Genomic DNA, 23,562 nt, shown 5'->3' with positions numbered 1-23,562 from the left:
CAGTTAATGAATCTGGCCTCTCTCATGGGCAGTGCTGGAATCTGCACATGGAGTGTGCCATGGCAAGGGCTGTGTCCTTACTCAGCACTGTTAGCCAGCATCCCAGGCACCTCCTGGCAAATCCTGCCCACCCCACATGGGAAAGCATCAATTCCCTAAGGCAAGAGCTCCCTGCACTGCCTAATTACAGAGTAAGGCACTCCTGAAGCTCAGGAAGGAGTGCCCTGTTGTAATATGAGCTAGTAAAGCTGCAGGAAGCAATCTTCTGGGGGATATTAATTAATGTCCCAGCCAGGCAAATCCCTGCAGCAGCTCTGCAGGCTTCTCTGGGCTTATGTGGCTTTGGCTGCTGGTCTGGGTTGTGTCTGCAGATAAGGCAGGCAGCTGATGGGAGCAGGATTTTGTATAAAACCAGGAGGAAAGGGGGTCTTGGGAGCTGGAAAAGGATGGTGACAGAACTGGGGTGTGTGACTGTGTTCACAGGGGTCTGAGGATAAGGGGAGAGATGAGGATCTGACTCCATGTTTCAGAAGGATGATTTATTATTTTATGATATTATGCTAAAACTATACTAAAAGAATAGAAGAAAGGATTTCATCAGAAGGCTGGCTAAGAATAGAAAAAGAAAGAATGATAACAAAAGCTTCTGTCTCAGACAGAGAATCTGAGCCAGCTGACTGTGATTGGCCATTAATTAGAAACAACCACATGAGACCAATCACAGATGCACCTGTTGCATTCCACAGCAGCAGATAACCAATGTTTACAGTTTGTTCCTGAGGCCTCTCATCTTCTCAGGAGAAAAAATCCTAAAGAAAGGATTTTTCATAAAAGATGTCTGTGACAGGGGTGTTCTGGTGCTGCACCCCAAATCTCCCATGGAGAACAACACACAGTCAGTGCTTTGTAGGATCAGGAATGACCCAAACCAGGGCCTTTCCTTCTTTCCCTCCACCTTTGTATCCTTCAGCTTTGTCCATAGGCATTCCCATGAGCTCCTTGGGTGTTCAGGAGCTCCCCTGGTGCTGTGCCCACTGTGCCCACTGTGAGTTGTCCTGCAGCCCTTTTAGCCAGCAGGGTGCTGGCTCCAGCTGACATTAATGTCACCTGACAGCCCTGGGAAGGGGTTTGGACCTTAAGGAGCTGTGGTAGCACTTGGTGTGAAGCAGATGCTGCCCTGCTCTGTGAGAAGTGTTGGCAGATGCCATGATACACAGATCTGTGGCCTGCTGGTTGTGTGCAGGGGAGAGGAAGGAAGAAAGGGCCATACCAGGTGGAGAAGGTGAGTCCCTACAGGCTTCTGGTGATGGCTCCAGCCTGGCCACCCAGTGTTTGAAGTGGCAGCAGCCCTGGATTCCAAGCTGTTGACACAGCTCCTTGCTGTACTTGTGCTTTGCTGTCTCACTGGCCTTGCAGATTGTTGAAATTCTGGAGAAGCCAGTGGGTTTGTCATGCTGGAATCTCAGTGTGCCCTGTCTGCCTCCTGTAGCAGGCTGCCTGGGAAGCAGTGGTGGGAAATCTTCTTGCTGAACCTCTGATTTTACATCCTTTTATTCACAATTTGGTGATCCCTGTTACACTCAGGAACATCCAGCACACAGAGCAGTGGGAGGGCAGGAGCTGCAGCAAACAGCAGGACAGAATTGAACCAGGAAGGAGGAATTGATACCAGGACACTTTCAGAGAATTCAGGTGTTGCAAGCACCTGCAAGAGCACTTGGCCAGGAGTCAGAGGCACTGCCTGGTGAGCAATCTCCATGGGCAGCAGGAGCAGGTGGCTCAGTGGCTCCTTCTCATCTCTCCACACTGCACTGCTTGCTCTTGCACTGATGCTGCCCACATCTCCCTCACCCAAAACATCACTTTTTCTCCTAACTCAGCTGTTTTCAATGAATGAGCAGGACCTCTCCCCAGAAGCCAGCATTGGTGAGGCAATGCTGGAATATCTGGAGCTTGTGCTGTTCCATTATTGGATGCACAGTCCACATTACACTACAATAGCAACATCCTTCCTTGTTACCTCATCCCCTTCCTCCCCTAAGCCCCCACTTCAGACCCAGGGTAGGCTCTGGGAGCATTTCCTCACCTTTTTTGGCACAGCAGCACTTCCTCCCACACACTGTGACTGCAGACCTGCCCAGGCAGTGCTGTGGTACCTCAGAGCTCTGTGGATTTCCCTTGATTTCATCACCCTTTGGACTTTCTGCAGTTGTAACAGAGCTCAGGGAGCGTGGCAGCCCTGCTCCCACGGTGCAGAGTGGATGGCTCAGCATATCCCACAGCACTGTCAGCTGAGATGCTGCTACTGAATGAGTATTTAGTGAAATAAGAAGGATTTGGTTTCTCCATCATCACATCAGTTGGCTCAAAGCCCTCCAGCAGCCAAAGCTGACACACTTTGCCTTTACAGCAGGAGTGCAGCTGACCAGTGACTGGTTCCTGGATGGTCATTTATCTGGTTCCTGGCTCATGGATGGTAATAATTTATCTGCAGTGCACTCACAGCTCCCCAAACTTGATTGCTTGCAAATGCATCAAGTGCTTATCTTGTGTTTCTCTCTGCAGATCTCAAGGGCTCTTCTCACTTCTGTTGTGGTTTAACCCAGCAGACATTTTCTCACCACACAGCCCCTCAACTCTCTCCATCCTCCCCTAGGTTAATGGGGGAGACAACTGGAAGAAAAAAAATAAAAATTGTGGGTTAAAATAAAGACAGTTTAACAGGACAGAGAAGGGAAGGAAAATAATAATGCTGGTAATAATTGAAACTACAAAACAAGTGATGCACCAAGCAGTTGCTCACACCCACTGACCACTGCCCAGCCATTCCCAAGCAGCAGCCCCCACTCAGTTTTCCCCTTGGTTTTGCTACAGATCATGGCATCCTGTGTTCTGGAATGTTCTTTAGGCCACTTGGGGTCAGGTGTCCCAGCTGTGTCCCCTCCCAGCCTCTTGTGCCCCCCAGCCTCCTCACTGCTGGGGTGGGTGAGGAGCAGAAAAGGCCTCACTTGGAGTAAACACTGCTCAGCAGCAACTAAAACATCCCTGTGTTATCAGCATTCTTCTCACCCTAAATCAAAACCAGCTACTAGCAAGGAAATTAACTCCATCCCAGCTGAAACCAGCACAACTTCATACAAATTGCAGCTCATGGATGATTGGATTTGAGTCTCACAAGTAGAAAAAAGAGTGAAGGACTTATCTGCCTTGATGGTTACCAGTGATCCCCTTCCCAGGGCAGCTCTGGGTTTGCTTTCTCCAGCCTCAGGTGTAATGACCCTGTGCTCCAGTTTATTAGAAGAATTCCCTGCCCCCACCTCTTTCCCTGGCACAGCAGAAGGTTCAGCTTTGTGCTTTCTTTTATTTTTACCTTCCATGGGGAAGTGAAAGCGCCCAAGGTGCTGCTTCATCTCAGATCTCAGGGCTTGACTACAAAACACAAACTTCTGTGTTGGTCACAGGCTGGGGTGGAGGGGGTGCCCAGGCTCAGTGGTGTTCTGGCTTCTCAGGAGGAAATGAGAGATGGTCCAATGTCTCTGATTTTTTGGGAGCAGCTCTGTCAAGTTCCTGCTCCTCAAATATGTCTGCAGCTAGAGGAGTCCTGCTCCTTGCCTTCTTCTGAAGAGGATCATAAGGGCAGAGATGAAGCAAAGGGATGAAATAAAGAAGTAGGGAAATACCTGAGAAAGAGCTGTGACAAAGAGGGTGAATCAGGAAAGAGAGAGAGTCATAAAGACATCTGATTTACAGCCCTTTGAAAGCACAGGGAAGATTTTCCCTGTGTTTGGTGGGTTTGAATTGGAGCCAGGACAATCTGTTGCATCATTTGAAGGCATTGTGAAATTTGGGGCAGCAGAAGGGAAAGCACAGCCTTTGAAAGAGGCAGGAGGGAAACTTCTGTGGCCCAGAGAGCTTTATAAGGGTCTGGGGGTGCTGATCTCACTTGGCCAGAGCTGCACCAAGCCCTGGGTCCTGCCCAGGGCTCTCCAGGGAGGCCAGCACACCTGTGGGAACCTGTTCCAAACTGAGGCAGGTAGGAGAGGGGACAGGAGGGGTGGAAAACAAAAACCACTTGTGTCACTCAAAAATCTTTTCAGCCCTGGTCATTGTTATGTGAACATGAACAAAGATTTAGCAAGACCGAAAGGAGGGACCTCTGTGGTACCTTTTTGGGCAGGGCAGTTCTTGCATCCCAGCTGGACACAAGAAGGTTTCCCTTAAATAGTGAGATTTGGGCTCTTGACCACCTTAGTCTCTGAATTCCTAAGCAGCTGGACAGGTCTGTGTCATTTTGGAGAGTCCTTGGAGGTTGTTGTGTGAATGCACCATGCATTAATTGCTGCATGAGCCTCATCCATCCCAGACACAGGGGCCACCTGAAACAAAGCCCTGGGTGGCTTCTCTGTGCCACCATTTGGATTTCAAGTATGTGGATCCACATGGATGGATTCCATTTGGATTTCAAGTATGTGGATCCACATGGATGGATTCCATTTGGATTTCAAGTATGTGGATCCACATGGATGGATTCCATTTGGATTTCAAGTATGTGGATCCACATGGATGGATTCCATTTGGATTTCAAGTATGTGGATCCTCTGCTAATGTAGATCCAGCTTGGTTTCTTCTCTAGTGACCCCCATCAGTGTTGATGCTGCTGCTCCCCTTTCCTCCCTGTCTCCTGCTAATGGCATAACCCTGGCTGCCCATGTATCCCAAAGGTGAAGCACAGCTGCCAGCACTGCCAAAAATAGTAGGTGAGGAACCTGAAAGGCATGGTTGGTGTCATCTTCTCTTGATTTCCAAGTGAAAACAGGCCAAGCTCTTCTAGGTCTCCTCCAGCCTTCCTTCCCTCATCCCCCTTGGATGTTGGTGCAGGTTGGCTGCTCACAGGAAGCTCTGTGGGTGGGTGGTGAGAGCAGGGAGGTATCACAGGATCAGAGCAGGGTCCAGCAGGAGGAATGGATGAGTTAGGAGAAGATGGGGCTGGAAGCAGCTTCACACCGCAGAGCTCTGAGGCTCCCCTTGCAGGTAAGTAAATCCAGGAGAGGGGCTCTGGTAAGGACACAGCTCCTTAAGTACAGCTGCAGGAGCAGGAGAGGGGCCATGGGTGAGGGTCCCAGCTGGGGCTCATCTGAGCAATCAATCCCTGCTCATATATCCAGGGCCCTCAGGAGGGAGCAGAGCATTGCTGAATTCTCTTTGTTTTGGTTGTCTCTGATCCTTGCTGCTAAAGTCATCTCTTCTTTCCTCTCCAGTGCCCAGGCCCTGCCTGTCAAGATGTCCAAATCCAGCAGGGTGAGCCAGGCCCTGGCAGGTAAGAACTCCCCTGTGCTTTATTTGTTCAATCCTTAGGAGTAGATGAATGAGAGGTTTGCTTTTCTGTATCATTTACTTTCTAATTTTGACTTTTGGAAAGAGTCAGAAACATTGCTGGCCTTTGAGGTTTTAGACCCAAAGATTTTCCAGAAAAGCAAAGAGGGAAGGTTTGGGGCAGAATGAGATAGGTAAACCTTATGAACTGTTTTTATCATCCTGAGTCTTTCAAAATAAGTGGGATTATTTGAGGCATGGCTATTCATCTTTTCCTGTACATGTGGATGAGCAAGTAGCAAAGGAAAGGGCCTGTGAATCAAGCTCAGTGCTAGCTGCTATTTTCTGCTTTTTTTTTTAAGTCAAAAGAGAGGAGTGGTGTGAGATTTTGTGTGGTTTTTAATATGAGTTTTTACAATGTGGCTTTATTTTAAAAAAGCTCTGATGGTCTTTAGTTTAAAGAGGATTGTGATGCCTTGTGTTGGGAAAGGGGGACAGAAGTTGAATCAGACATTGTCTCCTGGTTTGCTTGTTATCCAAACCTGTGAACACACTACTAAATATACTGAGCAATATATCTGGGAGGGATGAAAGTGCCAGTTTCCAATGCTCCTTTTCAGAGTAGATTTGCCTGTTAAAGTTGAAATGGCTTTGCCTTGAAAATGCCAATTTATGCTGTCAGCTTCCCATGGAAGTGTTGCTGTGCCCAAAGCCAGTGGCACCTTTGCTGTGTTTGGCTCAGCCAGTGTCAAGCCAGTGACCCTGGTGTGGTGGAACTGGGGGATTTGGGTGCTGTGGTACCAGCTGTGCTCTCAAAACTGTATCATTACCTGGTGGAGGAGTGCTAAACATCTGATATCTGATATTTTCTGGAGTTTTCTCTGTTGCAGACTCTACAGAATGTGTGTTAACCCTCTCCTTCCTCTGTCTCTTGTCCATGCATGGTCTCTTGAGGTTATTATCTCCTGGCACACCAAACTCTGCTCCTGAGTGAGCAGAGCCAGTTACATTCTTGTTTTTCAAGACAGTGGTTCCCACCTTATTCCAGAAAAGGTGTTGAGTGCCAGGTTTTACCCTGGCTGAGAAGGATTGATGTTTCCCTTCATCTAACATTGGCACCATCTGAGAACTGCCCTGCATGTGTCTGAAATGAAAACTAACCCAGGTGTCCTCTGACATGCAGCCCAACTGTCTCCTCCTTAATAAATCACTGTGGAAACGAGGTGTGAAGTCAAACTCAGCCCTTGTCTAGGTGGGTGACCTGAGCAGAGTTCTCTTGCTTGTAACAGCTCAGCCTTTCATGCCCTGGCTGTGTCATTAGGTGCTTAATCACAGAAAGGTAAATACAGCCCAGAGCTGATGAATCCAGGCTGTGTTGATGCTGTTGCTGTGATCTCATTCTCCTTGCACAGGAGGTGAATTGTGTGCAGTCTGGTGCCATGTTGAGATAGAAAAGGCAGCAGGAAATCCCAACAGAATAAACCATTTGCTGCCATTTAATACAATAGAATGGTTAAAATTGTAATTGGTATCTGTGTTGTTGCAGTCTGGGGGTGTAAAAGAAGGGATAATTACTGATTTTGATATTCTTTACCTCTCCCTGGAGCAGCCAGCATGAGGCACACGGAGATGTAGGGAAGTGCAGAAGCAGCTCCTTGGGATCCAGGTTTTTACACAACACAGCTTTGGGTGCTGAGCTGCCTGCTGCCAAGTGTCCCACACCTCAGAGGTGCAAGGGAGGAGGGAAATCTGAATTTGAGTCCTCAAAGTCACATGGAAACAGAGGAAAGATTAATACAAGTTAATTAGGCAGTGGAAGGAAGGTAAATCTCTGGGGTATTTCTGGTGAAAAGCAAGCAATGGGGTTCTGGTAAAAAGGAAAAGTTTTGCTGAAATATTAATTGGCTGGGTCTTTAGGGACACCTTCTTCCCCTCTGTGCTCTGCTCTCTGTTTTTAGAGCCTCTTCTGGGAAGTGGTATTTTGGTCATAATTAAAATCCTGCTGATGGTGTCCAAGTTACTCATTCCTCAGGTTATTCTCTCACACAGGCTGAGCTCCTTTTGTTTTTCCAGTCCCCACTGTGTGACTGCTTCCAACAGCATCAGTGAAGGCTGGGAGGACAGTGTTGTGGGAGGAGAGAAGTCTCAGTTGTAAATAAAAGAGGCTTTATTTTTATTTTGGGAAATGTGTCTTGGTCTCCATCCCCTGGTATCTCAGCAGCTTTGGCTCTGGTTTGAAGCTGGGCAGATACAACCCTGAATCTCATGGGTGATGTTGAGAAATGCTGCAGGTGCAGCTCTTGGATGCAGAGGGAACTTCTGGTGGCTAAACAGGAGATGAGGAATGCTGTGAGTCTGAATTAGAAGCTGGGACTTGTTTGTGTGCTTGGGGCTTTGTAACACTGTCAACCCCACATCTTCTGGAAGCACCTCTTGGGATCCCAGAAATCATGAGACTAACTTTAAAACCATGTTTTCTACAAAAAAGTATATTTTTTTCCTTGCTTTCTGCTATTTTAATACTTCAAAGTGCATGTGGAAACTTATCTTTTAAGCTTTTTCTTTTCCCTCAAGTATTTGATCAGTAGAGTGAAATGCCAAACAGGTCTAAGCAAACTGTTTAACCACAGTGTTGGTGTTGAAGCATCAGCTGGACTGACATTTCCTGGGAATAATGGATTTTAGCTGCTGTGCCTTGGGGCTGAGGGGTGGCAAGGTACTCAAATAAAAGCCCTTTAATACTATGTCTAAAATGAAGTCTGAAAAGGAGCTTTTTGTTAAATAAAACTGGGTGTTTCTTGTTTGCATGATTCCAGGAGCTGGTGCATTTGGGGATGTACTAACCATACTGATTTTGCTGGTGGATGTAATTGTACATATTAGCAATGCTTTTCTGAGATCTCACATTATCTGAAGGTAAGCTCTGCCCTGTGCCAGTCTGAGGCCAGTGCAAATCCAGGTCAGTGTTGGGCTGGGTGGGAGTGACTGTGTGGCCAACACTCATTACATAATGTCAGGCTGTTTTTCCTGTGCTCAGCTTCTGCACAGGATATTACAAAAACTCCCTTATTTACACAGCAGGCTGAAAAAAAAAGTTGGTGGATGTTGTCATAGCTCCAGTGAAAATAATTTTACCCCAAGGAGCCACTAATTTTTTATTTCTGGCCAAATAAGAGGCTTTGAGCAAGAGAAAAAAAAGCAGTTCTGTATGTGGTTATTGCACACATAGATCAGATCCCAAAGGATTCCTTGCAAGGCTTTCTGTCTCCTCCCTCCTGCAGTCCTTGCAGGGAGGAAACCCAGAGCCCAATGGAAAGTAGGAACATATAAAATAATATTTTTCAAGCTCCTGGACTAGCTAGTGAGCAGCAGGAAGTCTCACAGGAGCATTTCCAAAGCAATCGTGGTCTGGGCAAACTTGTCATGTTGCAACTGGCATTCAGGTGAGAATTTCTCCAGGTCCAGGGCTGCACTTGCTCCTGGCATAACTCCACAGATGCCTGGAACAGGTTCTGACTTGAAATTCTGAGAATTGAAGACTCAATCTGCAAATGTGATGCGTGTCTGTATTGTTTTGGCAAATTGTAGGAAAACGCTCTCCCACCTAAGGCCTGGGTCAGGGATGTCACTTCCTGGGGACTGCAGTCCCCAGACTTGTGGGAGGATTGATAATGTTGAGATTTCCAGAATTGTATTTAAACTTTAAAGGCAGCATTACTGCTGGGGGTTGACATGAGGAAGCAGAGCAATGCAACACCAGAACATTTTTGAGTGCTCTCTTGACTTGAATCTGCAGAAGAAGATTCATTGCATGTGGCTCCTAAGGCAGCAGAAGGTTTAAAATTGGCCAAGAAAAGGTAATTTCCCACTTAGACCTTTTCTTGACCAATGTAAGATAGGAGAACATTGAGTTGGGATAATTCTCCTGGTCCCTCTTTGCCCTGAGCTTGGGTGTCTGTGTGGAGCTGTAGATGGGAATGCAGCTCAGAAAAAGAAAATTAAGTTTGTGGAACAAATGGTGGATTTTTGGTTGGTAGTTTTTGGGGTTTTTTTGTGCTGATTCATGATGCTGGCAGGCAGTTTTGGACATCTTATTCCAGGTATGAGGGGGCTGTGTTACAGAATAGCTGAACTCACCTGAGCTTCTGTGCCTCCTGCTTTTTGCTTGGTCTGAATTTTGTCTCCCTCTGCCATTGAGAGTCTGAAGCCAGTTGTTCAACCTGCACTTCTATTTTCTCTTTTTTTTTTCTTTTTTTTCTGGGCTCTGGCAGCTAATGTTAGCAAGGCAGTATTGATCTCTTCAGAAGAACACATTAATTTTGCATTTGCCTATCAGACAGCTGTGCGTGGGTGGTGATAATCCCTGGTAGTCTTTGGACTCTCTTTTCAAATGTCAGTCTGTGCCATCAGTGCTGCTGCACTGCTTAGAAACAGCTTTTTTAGAGCTTTTTCTGCACCAGTTCTAGGAATAGTGTTGTGCAGCCTCAGTGGGGTCAGACTGAGATGATTTCCCCAGCTGTGCTGGGAGACCTTCCCTGTCTCTCAAGAATTTTGTTCCTGCAGCCCCTCTAGTCAGAGTTGCTGCTGCTCTGCTTGGAATGCCTGTGAGTGTTCCCTGCTGGAAGGGAAAAGGACCTGAAAGGTGCAGGGGGGCAGCTGTGCTGCTGCTGGGCTTTGGGGCTCAGCTGCACTCGTGAAAAAACAAGTAGCTTTTAGTTCTGAGGACTTGAAACTGTTCCTTAAGGCTCCCTGGGAGTGGTGCACTGCTGGCTTTGATGGGTTGGGAGCTTGCATTGGGCTTGTGGCCTTTAATTAGGACTTAAAGGGAGTTACTTTAGTAGTGAAATTTCTGGATCTGGTGAGCTCTGGTGCTGCCAGTGGGGCAAGGGGAACTAACCTGGCCTTTGTGTGCTTTGGAGATCCTCCTCTGGCTCTGCAGCTCCTGGGACCTGGGAGAACCCTGGATCTCAGACCTGGATCCCCTCTGAGGGTGATCCATTGCTGCCTGGTTACCCATTTCCATTTCAACATCCATTGGGCAGCCTGCTCTTGTGGTCAGCCCAGCTCTTGCAAAAGTAACCCTGGGGAAACTCCTTCCTCCATCTCTGTCCCTCTCCCTCTCTGGTGAAACCCCTTCTGTCTGCCTTTTGGCCCTTAGATGGGAAAGTTTCAGTAAAAACATTCAACTGTGGCTGTCAAGAAAGGAGTTGAACAGCTTCTGGAATATCTGTGCTCAGACCTTAGGAGAAGGAGGTACAAATTGTGGTCAGCACTGTGTAGGAGTAGTTCTGCTTGTGGGGCACTGAGGCAGGCTTTGCACAGGGGATTTGTAGTCACAGGACACATGTTCCTGACTGGTTGCATATTTGAGGCAGAAAATAGTCTCACCACTTGCACACAAAGCTGATGCTTCCCATCATAACTCAATTTTTCAGTCATGTGTGGGCAAGGTGCCTCATTTTTGTCCTGAACAAATGTGCTCTAGAATCTTCCTTTCCCCGTATGACTGAATAGAGGCTTGCAAAAATAAAATGCTTGGAAATTCAGCTTTGGCCATGTGTTACTGAGCTGGAATGTCTGTAGCATTAGGATATGGTTTGCATGGTCTGCCCTCAGAGGGGATTTCTGAGGAAATGCTGGCTTTTAGATTTTCTGCTGTTGGTTTGCAGCTATAAGCATTTTTTTTCTTATTTCTGCTGCTGGTTTTTGCAGGTGGGAAGTGGCTCTAGGGAAAGCACAAGCAGGTGTTGTCTTGGATGTAAGTGTGAGAGCAGTGTGGTACCTTGGAAATGTTATGATTTGTAACCAGCCTGGATTTCACAGGCAAACATCATCTTGGATCAGCATGATGAGTCCTGTAGCTTTGTGTGTGCCAGTTTTACCTTCAGGGAATGGCTGTCCTTTTTAATGATTCATTAGTTTTATCAAACTGCATCCCATGGATACAGCTGGCTGGGATGGGGGAGGATGAGGATTGCATTGAGGGAAAACCAGAGTGCCAGGGAGGAGAGGCTGTGGGGGGCTGTGTGGGGCAGCTCTGCCCTGGTGTGTTTGAAGGGGGATTGGTTCAGTGTGACACTGTTGAAATGTTTGGTTTTAGGGGGCAGCAGCTGAGCAGCACCTGTAGGGGTTATGGGTGATGCCCTTCATCCTTCAGGCTGCTTCCAGGGCAGCAGGGAGCTCTGCACCACAGCAAACTCAGTGCCTGAGCAGCCCTAAAGCCCAAAGAGGAAAGTCACACAGCACAAAGGGTCACAGACAAACCATGTGCCCACATTTCCCTCCCTTAATTTGCTGCCTGGGCTCCTCCCTCTGAAAACCTCCAGATCCTCTCCTTGTGCTGACTCCCACCCTGTGACCTCTCGGACGTTTTACACCCTCACAACTAAGGGCTAAAGGTTTTATTTGATTTGACTTTATTTTAATTTTCTTTCAAAGATTCAAGTTTTGGTTTTTTTTTATTTTAATGAATGTGTTTCCCCATTGTTTCCTTCCTGCATGTTGACCTTGTACCACTGTAGGCATGACAGCTATTCTGATGTCAGCCGCCGGACTGCCCGTGCACCTCACCCGTGTGCCTCAAGCTGCCAGCACCCATAAGGCCACTAAAAAACACAGCTCAGTTAAGGAGGGGAGGAAAGTGTCCAAGAAAGGTAGTTCCTGCTCAAACTCTGATATTTGCTTCCATATCCTTCTCTTTATCTCTCTGCACCCCTCTTTTTTCCTCTTGTCTCTCTCCCCCGACCCTCTTGGCTCTTGGTTTGACTGATGATGTTCATCCCAGGACATGTCTGCCCTGACCTGCAGGCTGTCTCACAACCTCTAAAATAACATGGTGAAGTAGGTGTGGTCCTGTGGTAGGTCAGCTTGTTTCCACACAAAATGAAAGCTGGAACAGATCTGTGCTCTGCATGTCAGACTCCACCAGCCTCCCCTGTGATCCTGCTGCACCCTCCTGGGGAGTGTCCACATACCAGGACCTTCTGAGGTGTTGGTGGGACCATTGAGAAGAACATCAAATCCATATATGCTCTGCAGAGAAGATTTACTTGTGAGCCACGATTGAGTCATGGGATGACAAGGATCTCCCAGACAAGCAGGCTCCTGAGTCATGTAGGGCTTTTGAGGTCAAACTGCAGAGGGTTTGTTCTCTCCACCTCAGTCTGGGGTGGAAGGGAGTGAAGTGGAGTGCTCTCAGGTGGATGTGTGCTGTCAGGAAGGGATGGATGACCTCAGCTCTCTTGCTGAGTGGAGCCCTCTCCAGGGCAGGGCTTTCATTTCTCCTTTTCATATCTCACTGGCACCTCTCACCTTCACAGAGCTGAGAGCCTGGATGCCATCCAATCCCATCCATATGCCTGGGACTCTGCAGGGGCAGGTGTGAATCCATCCTGGTGTAGCTGTAGGGGTTGTTTGCCAGCCTTGGCACTGGGGTGTCAACACCACCTCACCTACAGCATGTCCCCCTTTGGACATGCTAGGTGGGACTGGAGATGTTCAACACAGATCTCTACATTTAAGAAAGGAAAGAGCCCAGTGGTGGAGAGGAAGAAGCATCTGCCTGTCTAGGGGGAGTTTTTTTGTGCCTTTTTCTCTCTTTGGAGTCCATGAGGTCCAAAGCTGTCTGAAGGAGGCAGGAAGGAAAATAGAAATGAAATGAGGAGGGAGGTATTTTATGGAAATGCATTCTGGAGAGAGCTGTGAGAAGGAGTGAGAAAGCAAATGTGGAGTAGGATGTGTGATGGAGGGGGAGGAGAAAGCAGGGGCGGCAGGAGAAGCAGCAGAGAACAGGAGGAGCAAAGGAAAATGGGAGGTGAAGGAGAAGAGCTGAGGAGGGTGGCAGAGGGGCTGGATGAGGATCCAGCTGGCAGTGTGGTGGGGTTGTGGCAAGGGCAGCAATGAGGGCTGGGTGGTGGGGATGCCTTGGAAAGTGCCAGAAGGGAGCTGTGGTGAGGCCAGGCCCTCCCACAGAGGCACTGGCTTGCCCCAGTTTGTGGAGGAGCCAAAAACAACAAAAGGGCCAGGCCTGCACTGCTGTTGGTCACCTGCTGCTGCTCAGTGACATGAAACACTGTATTTTAGGTGACAGGGTGGCCACAGACACAGCCTGGCTGGCTGCTGCCTTCTCCTCTGTGGGGTCTGTCTGCTGCCAGCATCCAGCCCTCCCTGGCACTGTGTGAGCAGCCAGGCTGCTGTAAGGGTGGGGTGTTAACAGGAGAATTGTCTTGTGACCTCTGGGCTGGGTGGGGAGAGCAGCAGGGCAGGGAGTGGGAAGGGTGGGACGTGGGCTGGGAGGTGAGAGCAGCACACACTGCCCTGGGTGTGTCCAGTGGCTGTGTCTGTGTCTGTGCACCCCATCAGCATCACTTCAGCTCCTCAGTGCTGGCTCAGCCCCAGGGCAGGCTGTCACCTCCCTGCCAGCTCTGCAATGCCACCTGCTGGGGCTGGGACGTGTCTGGAGGAGCAGAGAGGCAGCACCAGCAGGAAGTATGGAATGGGAAAGGGGCATCAAGCATCTCCTTCCATCCAGCGTGGCAGGATTTGTCCCAGCTGTCCTCATCCTGCAGAGGAGACTTGCAGATCAGCCCTTTCCCACACTCACCCATGAGAAGGGGAGCCTTTCAGTGCTTTAGGTTGGTAAAATCCCCCCCTGTTATTTTAAAAAGCAGGATTGCTGTTGGTGTGGGCTGGCATGCCAGTCCTGTGGAGTGCCTCACTTCTGGGATACAGAGTGTGTGCAGTCCATTCTAGGAACAAGCTGTGTTTGTACAACACCCCTCAGGGCTGAGGAACATCATTCTGCAGTGCAGGTACTGAGCCTGACTCTTGGCCAGACTCTTCTTTCCCTTCACAGACCCTGAATTTCTGCATTGTGTGTTCTTGGCCACTTCCCTTGAGGATTTTCCATCCTGGAGAGCTCACACAGAGCTCTCTGCATCCAGGACCAGACCCAGCATTGCAGTGACCACAGCCAGCTGGTGATGGCTGCAGAGTGCCCCTGATGAGCCCCCTCTCCCTCCCTGCTGCTGCTCCCAGGCAGTGCAGCTGGATCTGCAGCTGGCTCAGTGAAAAGCTGAGGTGTGTTAAACAGAGGCACTAATTAGTCAGGACTCGTTAGCGCTGTTGCTGCTCTGGCAGGGATGGCTCTGGTGCAGCCAGGTGCTGCAGGGCTTGGGGAAGCTGTAGTTTCTGGGCAGGCTCTGTGCTCTCCAGGCTGGCACAGGGCCTGGCAGCCTCTGCCATCCCCATGGGTTGGTGCTGCCCTGTGCCAGCACTGCTGGGACCTGGCAGGGAGGCAGTAGGGCAGGTGTGGCTTGTCCTGCTCTCTCCACATGCTGTTTGTGCATGCTGCTGGCCTCCCCAACCTTTGCAAGGACCTCCAGGGGCTGTTTGGCTCTGCTGTGTCACTTGTTGCCCACTTCCACCTGGTGAGGAGGTTTCATCCTCTCTGGGATGGGCAGTCACTGCAGGTGCTGCAGTGAGGAAGGAGAGGAGCACACTCATCCTCCTTCCTATCCCCCTGCAGCTGGAGGTACAGACTGTGCCAGTACCTGTGGGATTGGGGAGCCCCTCAGAGCTGGGAGAGTTTGTTGTTCTCATGGGGAAACATCTGCTGAAGGAGACAGAAACAGGGATGCTCTGACCAGAGCAGCCTGGTCACTGATTATCCTGCTGAAATGCTGAATATGGAGAAATCTGTAGACACAGCATTTGCAAGTCCAGGGAGCTGAGGTGATGGGAGCTGTGTGACTGTCCATGACAATAACTAAGAATAACAGTGTCTGGCCTGCAGAGGGTATCAAAAAAAGCCTGCTGGAAAGCATATGGCTTGTTTAGGGCTACAGAAGGAGACATTACTGGTTGCTGTGCAAGGATTCAAAACACATCTGTTAAATGTTGCCCATGGAAAGCCCTTGCTGCAGCAAGCAGCTTATTATCTACAGGGAGGAAGAGGAAGCATTAAAAACAACTTGATATTCCTCTCTTTGTAAATGAGAGAATGGTAAACATTCTTTGGCATCCTGGATAAATCTGTAGCACAGCTCTGGGCCAGCTGGAGATAAACAGCACTGCTTGATTCTTTCAGTCCATTTTCAATCCACTATTGAATCCAGACAACTCTGGGGACTGGCCAGGCTTTGATGATCCCAGGGGATGGCCAGAACAAAGATTTGGAGGCAAACACTTCATTATGGAGTAAACAGCCCTGTAAGGAAGTGATTCATGTGCTGGAGCACACGTGGCTCATGCCATGGTCCCAGCTGGCTCCCCCTGTGCTGCTGGGCTGTGGCCAGCCAGATGTGCTGCTCTGCCCAAGGAAGGCCCTGTGGGTTTGCTACCCTTCCTGAAAGAGAGCTCTCAGCATCTTCTTTGGGACTGGCATTTGAAACCCTTGCAGCTGGGGATGGGTTTTTCTGAAGTGTCAGGGCTGCCCAGCCCTTTGTCTCTCCAGGCAGCTTTGGTGGCTCTAAATGCATTAGAGCGTTGTCACAGCCAAGTGACAGGGACAGATTGCAGATGCCACAGTGCAAATCCATCAGGCATGGGTTTCCTCAGGGTGGCTGAGGGCTGCATCACCTTCTGCCTGCTTGTTTCCCCCAGCTCCATCCTAATGCCCAAAATCCCAAGGACTTTCCTGTCTCGCTGTTACCCAGCTCTGCACCAGAACTTTTGTCTCCTTTCATTGATTTCATCTGAACGAGCCTGGCCAGTTCTTGGGTGACTTATCTCTTTGTTCCTTGGAGCTGCTCCAGAGAAGAAAAGTCACAGGGGATTCTGTGGAAGGAACATCCCCCACCACCCTGAAGGAGCTGAGCTGCTCTGAAGCTGCTGAGATCTGCTGTGCAGGTGGGAGCAGGTGAGCTGGGGCTCTCAGCCAAGGGCAGGGCAGGTGTTGCTGCTGGTGTCACATCCCCTCCTTGCTGTCTTCACCTTGGCTCTGCATCTTTTTGGCTCTGCTTCCTCCAGCCCAAAGCCAGAGGAGACAAGAAGGACACTTCAGAAAGAGCCACCTGGAAAATGCAGGTTGGGTGGAGAAAGGACTTGGTGTTGGTCTGTCTGTCTGTCAGGCAGCAGAGGATCCACAGGGATGGGAACACAGTGATCATCATGGAAGTGGAATAGAAGCATCCTTCCTAAAACCTGTGAAGCAGAAGGAACTGAAGCCTCCATCTCCTGTAGGGCCATGAAGGTCTCTAGAAGGTGATTGAAAGTGCCCCCCTGTGTTTGCCAGGAGCACAGACACCACAGAACACCCAGCTGGGGGTGCCAGGCACAGAGAGCTGGGACAGCTCAGACTGATCTCATCCCCTTCAGACTCATTCCTACCTCTGCCTGCAAGCAAGGTCCCAGCTGAGAATTCCTGGAATTTCTTTTGGAAGAGACAAGACAAGGAGCCATGTTCCCTGTGAGATCTGCTGATGAGACCTTGAAGCAGCTCCTGGCACTGCTGAACCCTTGGCCTCAAAGGTGGAAGCCTGAGGCTTGCCCAGGCTCCTCCCTGTTTCCTGCTCTAGGGACAGTTCTTGGAAATGCTTTTCCAGGGGATTTTGGGCCCTGAAGAGGAAAACACCTGCTTCTGTGTTGTTCTTTGGCTTAATGCTCAATCCTGTTGCCACCTATCTGTCTTGGGATGTCCAGAGATAGGCAGAGCAGGGCTGTGAGCACCAGAGACATCAGGAATCCCTCCTGCCCAGCACTGGCACTTGGAGTGAATGTCCCTTCACCTCCTGGGCTCCTCTTCTTGCTCTGTGTGCTCAGCCATCCCTTCCTGCTGCTGCTGCTGCCAGAAATCACAGGCTTCAGGATGACCAGGAATCCCCTTCTGAAAATAACTCATCTTAATGACTGTGTTTTCATTTAGGAGAGTCCAGCCCACAGTTCCTCAGTCTCAGCTAAAGGATGTTGGTGCTCTGCCTTGCTCTGTTCTAGGGAATGAGGGACTTTACCTGGGATTGGATCTGTGCCATCCAGGCCTTTGCCTGTTCAACACCACTTCCCTTCTGCTTCATGTTTGTCTCTCCATGAAAAGTGTTTGTGCAGAAAGTAGCACCCCCTCCTTCCTGCTTGAGTCAGACATGGATTTTTGGACTGGAATAGCAGCTCTAGAGGCTGCCTCTTGATGTGCAGCTCTTTGAACCACAGAGCCAATGCTTGTGAGCCCTCTGTCTTCCCTGGGAGCCCCAGAGTGGATGGAGGGAGCTGCAGAGGGGTAGTGCAGGTACAGCTGCAGCTCTGATCCCTGGCTGCTCCATGGGTGATGCTCTGTGTCCTCCTGGGAGTGTGGGAATGTGGAGTTGGGAGCAGCAGCACTCTCCATGCTAAAGCATCCATCTGGACAGGATGGAGATGGGAGAAGGAAGAGCCACACCTTGGCCAGCCTGTTTGGCACAGCACTGCTTTCTCCTGGTGCCCCCAGGAGTGGATTTGGGAAGGAGAGATGAGGTTCCCCCAAGCCAAGTGTCTGATCTCTCTTTGCCTCCTGCCAGGTGGAGCTGTAACATCACTTGTGCAAACGTTTCCTGTCCCAGGCTGGTGGAGAGCCTGGCAGCCTCTGTGGCAGGCCTGGTGCTGGTGAGGAGCTCCTCTCCTCTCCCCCAGGGGCATGGGATGCTCCCTCCCTGAGCCAGGCCTTGCTGGGCAGCCCCAGGAGGGTGGGCTGGGAGCTCAGGTGGCAGTGGATGCACTCAGTGGTGATTGGATCTTGCTGTTGTGTGATGTTTGTTGCTTCATCCCACGAGGCCTCCAGGGACCAGGCTGGGGCTGCTCAGGTGTCTGTGGGTGGGACCAGGGATTGTATTTGGGGAGATGCAAAGATACTCTCTCATGCTGCAAGTAGGGTTCATGTTCAAAGCTGGTTTATTTTATACACCTAGTGACTTGCACTGTGTCTTGCCAGGTGTGAGTGTGTGGGAGCTCAGGACCAAGGCCACTGTTTGATGTTGAGGATGTGGAGTTCATTGTGCTGCATCCAGAGCTGGGCCTGAAGCTCAGAGTGTTGCTGGGTTTCCTTGCTGGGGTGGTGTGGAAATGCCTTTTTTCTCCTTTGACAACACAGACTCTGTGATCCTCTGTCCCATCAAAGCTGCCAGGTTTGATCCCAGCTGGTTTCTGGTGTGCACAAAGTCCAGCTGGGACATGCCTGGTGTCACTTGGGGTGTGTGAGGAGAACAGCAGCACACCAGCTGCACATCTGTGGCACTCCCAGCCCTAGTGGGAGCCATGGCTGACAGCAAAGCCTTTGCTGGGCTTGTAGGGATCTGTTGGAGTCTTCTCTTCTCCCCCTCCAACCCTGACCTTGCTCCTTGGCATCCTGGCCAGTGACCTGCTTGTCTGCCTTCTCTCTAGCTCACCCCACCCTGCCCATCACAGCACAGAGTGTCTGACTTGCCTGTCTCATCTCTCCTTGTGCAGCCACACCAACAGAGCCAGAGTCAGTGGTGAAGAAGTACCTGGAGGAGCTGAAGGGAGCTCCTGCTGATGAGGTAAGAGGACAGTGAAGCACCTCCAGCTTGCCCAGTTCACTGGGGTGCCAGGGAAACCACAGCAGTGCCCAAGGACCGTCCCTCATTGGGTGTCTGGTGTGGGACATGGTGCTGCTTGCAGTGGCACTGTTGATGTGAGGTGGAGAGTCCTCAGCACTGCCCAAAATTCACATGTGACAGCACAGGGGACTGTGATGAAGGCACAGTGTGGGTTGAGCAGCTCATCCTGACAGTGCCTCCCCGTTTCCTTTAGAGGAACAAGTTTGGTTTTGGTCTCAGTGCTGAGAGGTCAAAACTACAGATCAAACCATTTTTGAACCACAGAGCCAATGCTTATGTACCCTCTGTCTTCCCTGAGAGCCACTGGAGCTTTTTTTTTTCCATCCTGCAGAGAAGCAGGATTGTAACCATACTCTCCTCTCTGGCTGGTGACAGCTCTCCACCTCCTGGACAACGCAGGGAGTGGAGTGCAGCAACACCAGCCAGATAAGGAAACCTGTCTCTGTGTCCTTAAATCTCAATTAAAGCTGAGGGAAATCCTCCTGAAGCATCTCGTTGGTGTGTCAGCCCTCAGGAGCAGGCTGTGCTCACACCACCTGGTGGTTTCTCCCCAGGACTGCATGATCTGCATGGAGAAGCTCTCCTCCCCCTCGGGCTACAGCGACTCGTGCCCCTCCAGCAGCATCAGGCCAGAGGCTGTGGGACGCCTGAGGAGCTGCCAGCACTCCTTCCACCTGCTCTGCGTGCTGGCCATGTACTCCAACGGGAACAAGGTACTGAGCTGGCCCATCCTCACCAGGCCCCCGTGTGCTTGTGGCTCTGGGGCTCTGATGTGGCTTCTGTCCCCTGGCAGGATGGCAGTTTGCAGTGTCCCTCCTGTAAAACCATCTACGGGGAGAAAACCGGTACCCAGCCCAAAGGGAAGATGGAGATCTCCACTTTCCCCCAGTCCCTGCCAGGACACAAGGACTGTGGGACAATCAGGATTGTGTATCACATCAGCAGGGGCATCCAGGTGAGTGCCCAGCCTGCTGGCAGAGAGCACAAGCTGGGAGAGCCTCCCAGAAAATACCTGGGATCCAGTGCAGCACCTGCTGGCAGCCCTGTGCTGAGCAGCCTCTGGTGCCTGGAGCCAGCAGCTGCACTGGCTGCTCTTCAACATGTGAGGGTCTCCTCCATGAGAAATCTTTTCCTGCTCTGATATCTGCCTGAAGCAGGGAGGAGACTGTCCATGATCACAAGGTGGAAAACATCCCATGGTCTGGTTTCACAACTCATGTTGGTTTCAGTGTTGGGAGTGAACTTTGAAAGGTTTGAGCTCTGTGGCCTTTTTAAGGTGTTACCAGAGCACATGGAAAAAGCAGTGATTTGGGGCTATCTCTCACCAGAATTTTGGTAGATTTTAGATCTGGCTTTGTATCCCAGCATGGTGAAGGATCTGTAAAACTCCTGTATCCTAGAAGAACAAGTCAGACACATACTCACCAACAATACCTTGCTGCCTCTACATGGAAGAGTTGGTTTGGGCTGGGCCTGTGTCAGATCCTGCTGTTGATGGATTGCCCAATTCATCTGAAGATGGATATGTCCATGACAAACGTGTCTCATCTCTTGCAGGGCCCAGAGCACCCCAACCCTGGGATGCCATACACAGCCAGAGGCTTTCCTCGCTATTGTTACCTGCCAGACAACGAGAAGGGCAGGAAGGTAAGGCATCACACCCTGCTACCATCACCCTGCTTCAGCTGGCAGCCTCCTGACAAGCTGCATTCATGGCACAAGTCTCCTAGCTTTGTTTTTCCTTCCCCCTGTAGGTCCTGGAGCTGCTGAAGGTGGCCTGGAAGCGGCGCCTGATTTTCACAGTGGGCACTTCCAACACCACGGGCGAGAGCAACACGGTGGTGTGGAACGAGATCCACCACAAGACTGAGATGGACTCAAACCTCAGTGGCCATGGCTACCCTGACCCCAACTACCTGGACAATGTGCTGGCAGAGCTGGCTGCCCAGGGTGTCACTGAGGACTGCCTGGGCCAGTGAGCCTCAGGGGCCACTAGTGCACTTATTCCTGATGCCTTAAGCTCCCTGTCTGACCACCCATCACACTGAGCAATAACAGTTCTGTGGGAGCCCTGCCTGCTCTTCACATTTTTTTGGTGGGGGGGTGTGGGGGAGGGAAGGATATTTTTGTAGAAGCTGTGCTTGTGTCTCTGGGTGGGATTGATGGCTGCAGCCTGGAGCAGCTGGGATGGGACTGAGGTGACAAATCCCCTGGGGAAGGCAGGACCTTCCTTTGGGAATGCCTGGGGACAGGATGGGAGAGGAGAGTGCCTTGGAAGTCAGACAAGGTCCTCCTTTTGGGACACATCAGCTCCCTGTCTGAGGCACCTCTTGCCTCCCTCCTGCTGTGTATCTCTGCTCAGCCCCAATAAACTCTTCATTCTCACAGCAAGACCCTGCTCTGCCTTCCTGCTGCCTCGGGGCTTGGGGTGGCTCTGGGGAACCAGCCTGCTCCAGGGAGCCATGGACATGAATCCAGCCAGGAGGGAGAGCTCAGATCTGCTGGGGGGACACACCAGGACACTGCTCCCAGTGCTTTGGCCTCTGGAGTTTTGTGGTCTGTGCCATGGTGCCAGCAGAGGTGACTTAACAGTGCCCACCCTGTAGGAAGCTGCAGCCCCCTGCTCTCATCCCAATGATGAGAGGCAGAAGCTGTCCCTGTCTCCCCTTGTCTCAGGTGAAATGGCAGCACTTCAGTGAAGCCTGTGCAGGGAGGAGCTGCAGTGCTCTGTGCTGCTGCTGCAGGGCTGCTGGTGCCACCAGCTGGTGACAGTCACCTTCCTCCCAGCAGCAGAGGTGGCCAGCCCAGGTGCCAGCAGCAATGCTCTGGCTCAGAGCCTGTCCCTGCTGTGGCTGCTGGCACCTTGCAAATGGGACATTGCCCCAGTGGCCTTGCTGTGCATTGTCCCCAGGCTCTGTGTCACACGGGAGCTGATGTCTTTTTCTTGTCACCTGGGGAGGGATATCTTTTGAAGAGCTGTTTCTGGCTCTCCCTCTCCCTGTAGCCACCAGACCCAGCTGCAAATTAAATCCATCCAATCCATCCCTTTGGCACTGGTGCCATCTGCCACTTCACCTCCTTGCTGGGAAATCTGGGATGGGGCTGGGCTTTGGGGCAGCTCTCCAGATGAGGAACATTTTTTGCTTCCTGTCATGCCAATATCAAGATTAAAGGTTTTTCTCAGCCTGTGGAGCTTTTCCCAGCGTCCATCTTGTGCCTGCAGCTCTAAGGAAAAACCCCTCAACCATCCAGGGGAACCTGGGCATGCTGCAGGAATGGCAGCTCCTGGGGAGCTGCAGTGACGTGTCTGTGTTGCTAAGCTCTGCACAAATGGGCTCTGTCTGCTCCTCTCCCACCCTGGTTGCAAAAGGGAGAGGTCTTGAGTTCAAACCTCAGCTTTGTATCCCTGGATCATCTTATGCCAGCAATCAAAGCAGTGAATTGAAGCAAAAATGGAAGCAGGGTTCATTCAGCCCTGTACAAAGCAAGAATTTCCTGCTGAGCCTGGCCTAAGGCATCTCCAGCGGCTGCTGCTGGGTGTGAATCAGCTGGAGCCTCCCTCCCTGCATCTGGGCTGGGCCAGGGCAGGGGCCGGGCTGTGCTGAGCCAGCCCAGCTCAGCAGCTCATCCCTGACTGCCCTGGATTTGGACACATCCCCTAAAATCCCTGTTGTCTCTGTGCTGGGACCAAGGCGGCCTCACCCCTGTGGCAGGGGAACCCAAGGGGTGGGAGGGGGCAGAGCCAGGTGCTCAGGCATGGTGGGAGGCTCAGGGAGATGCTTTGAAAAGCGAGGAGAAACCATAACCACGGTTCCTCTCAGAGCCAGGAGGGGACAGAGCCCCAGATCAATGTTTATCTGACCAAGAGCTTTGTGCCCCCCATCCCCAGCTGGAGCCCCAGCAGAGGAGAGGGGGGTCTGTCCCAGCCCTGTCCCAGCCCTGCAGGGATGGCTCATCTGCCTCAGGCTGGTTATTCTTAGCCCAGCCGTGACCCCGCAGCTATGCTGGGTACCGGCAGCTGTGAAACTGTGACTCACTGTCCCCCTGCGTCACCCCCGCGTCACCCACCCTGCCCTCACCTTGCTGCGGGCACCCTGCCGCCCGGGCAGCACCGGCGAGGGCTCGGGGGGAATTTGGGGGGTCCCGGGGGAGGCATTGCTGGTCAGGTGTGGGGGATAAGGGGGGATGAGAGGGAGGAGGCACAGAGGCTGCAGCTGCGCCTGTTTTTCCCCTCTGCAGCTGCGCCACGCAATAATCTTTGAATGCTCCATTTCCACTTAATCTGAAGGCGCGGTCCCGGCCCCTCGGCAAGGGGGGGAATCTCCTCCCACGCAGCCGCTCCCCTTGGCAAACACGGCAGAGGGAGCGGCCCTGAGGGGCTCCCGCTCCCGTCCCGAGGGCCTGGAAGGGCCCCGAGAGACGGGGAAATGTCAGCGTGGGGTGGGCCCGGAGCTGAAGAGGTTTCCGCGCCCCGGCTGCTGGGTGGGACCGCTCACCGGAGCGCTGGGTTCGGGTTCCTTCGGGTGTGATGCTCCGCAGCGCTTCCCTGCCCGCGGGGCAGGGCTGGGGCACCCGAACCAGTCGGGCACGGGCTCAGCCTGGCTCCGGGCCCTGGTGGGCACAAGGCATCCGCAGGGAGTTGGGTCTTGGTGGGGCGAATTTGCCTGGCTGCCCCATAGCGCCAACAAGGTCTGTGAGCCCTGCC

The 23,562-nt window shown here is 51.4% G+C and overlaps 1 protein-coding gene across 1 annotated transcript in view; it reads left to right on the top strand.

The window, feature by feature from the left end:
* The window catches only part of DTX2 (deltex E3 ubiquitin ligase 2), a 36,022-nt gene extending 14,772 nt beyond the window's left edge, over nt 1–21,250 (top strand). Inside the window, exons 4-9 of the mRNA XM_058037818.1 lie at nt 5,259–5,317; nt 18,727–18,797; nt 19,412–19,570; nt 19,651–19,812; nt 20,415–20,504; nt 20,612–21,250. Coding sequence (XP_057893801.1) covers nt 5,259–5,317; nt 18,727–18,797; nt 19,412–19,570; nt 19,651–19,812; nt 20,415–20,504; nt 20,612–20,836 — 766 coding nt within the window. The 3' untranslated portion in view covers nt 20,837–21,250. The remainder of the gene's footprint in view (nt 1–5,258; nt 5,318–18,726; nt 18,798–19,411; nt 19,571–19,650; nt 19,813–20,414; nt 20,505–20,611) is intronic.
* The last annotated feature ends 2,312 nt before the right edge of the window (nt 21,251–23,562 follow it).

This window comes from Melospiza georgiana, chromosome 19, assembly GCF_028018845.1.
Source record: "Melospiza georgiana isolate bMelGeo1 chromosome 19, bMelGeo1.pri, whole genome shotgun sequence".
Classification (NCBI taxonomy): Eukaryota; Metazoa; Chordata; class Aves; order Passeriformes; family Passerellidae; genus Melospiza; species Melospiza georgiana.
This window is presented reverse-complemented; position numbering and strand designations above follow the sequence as displayed.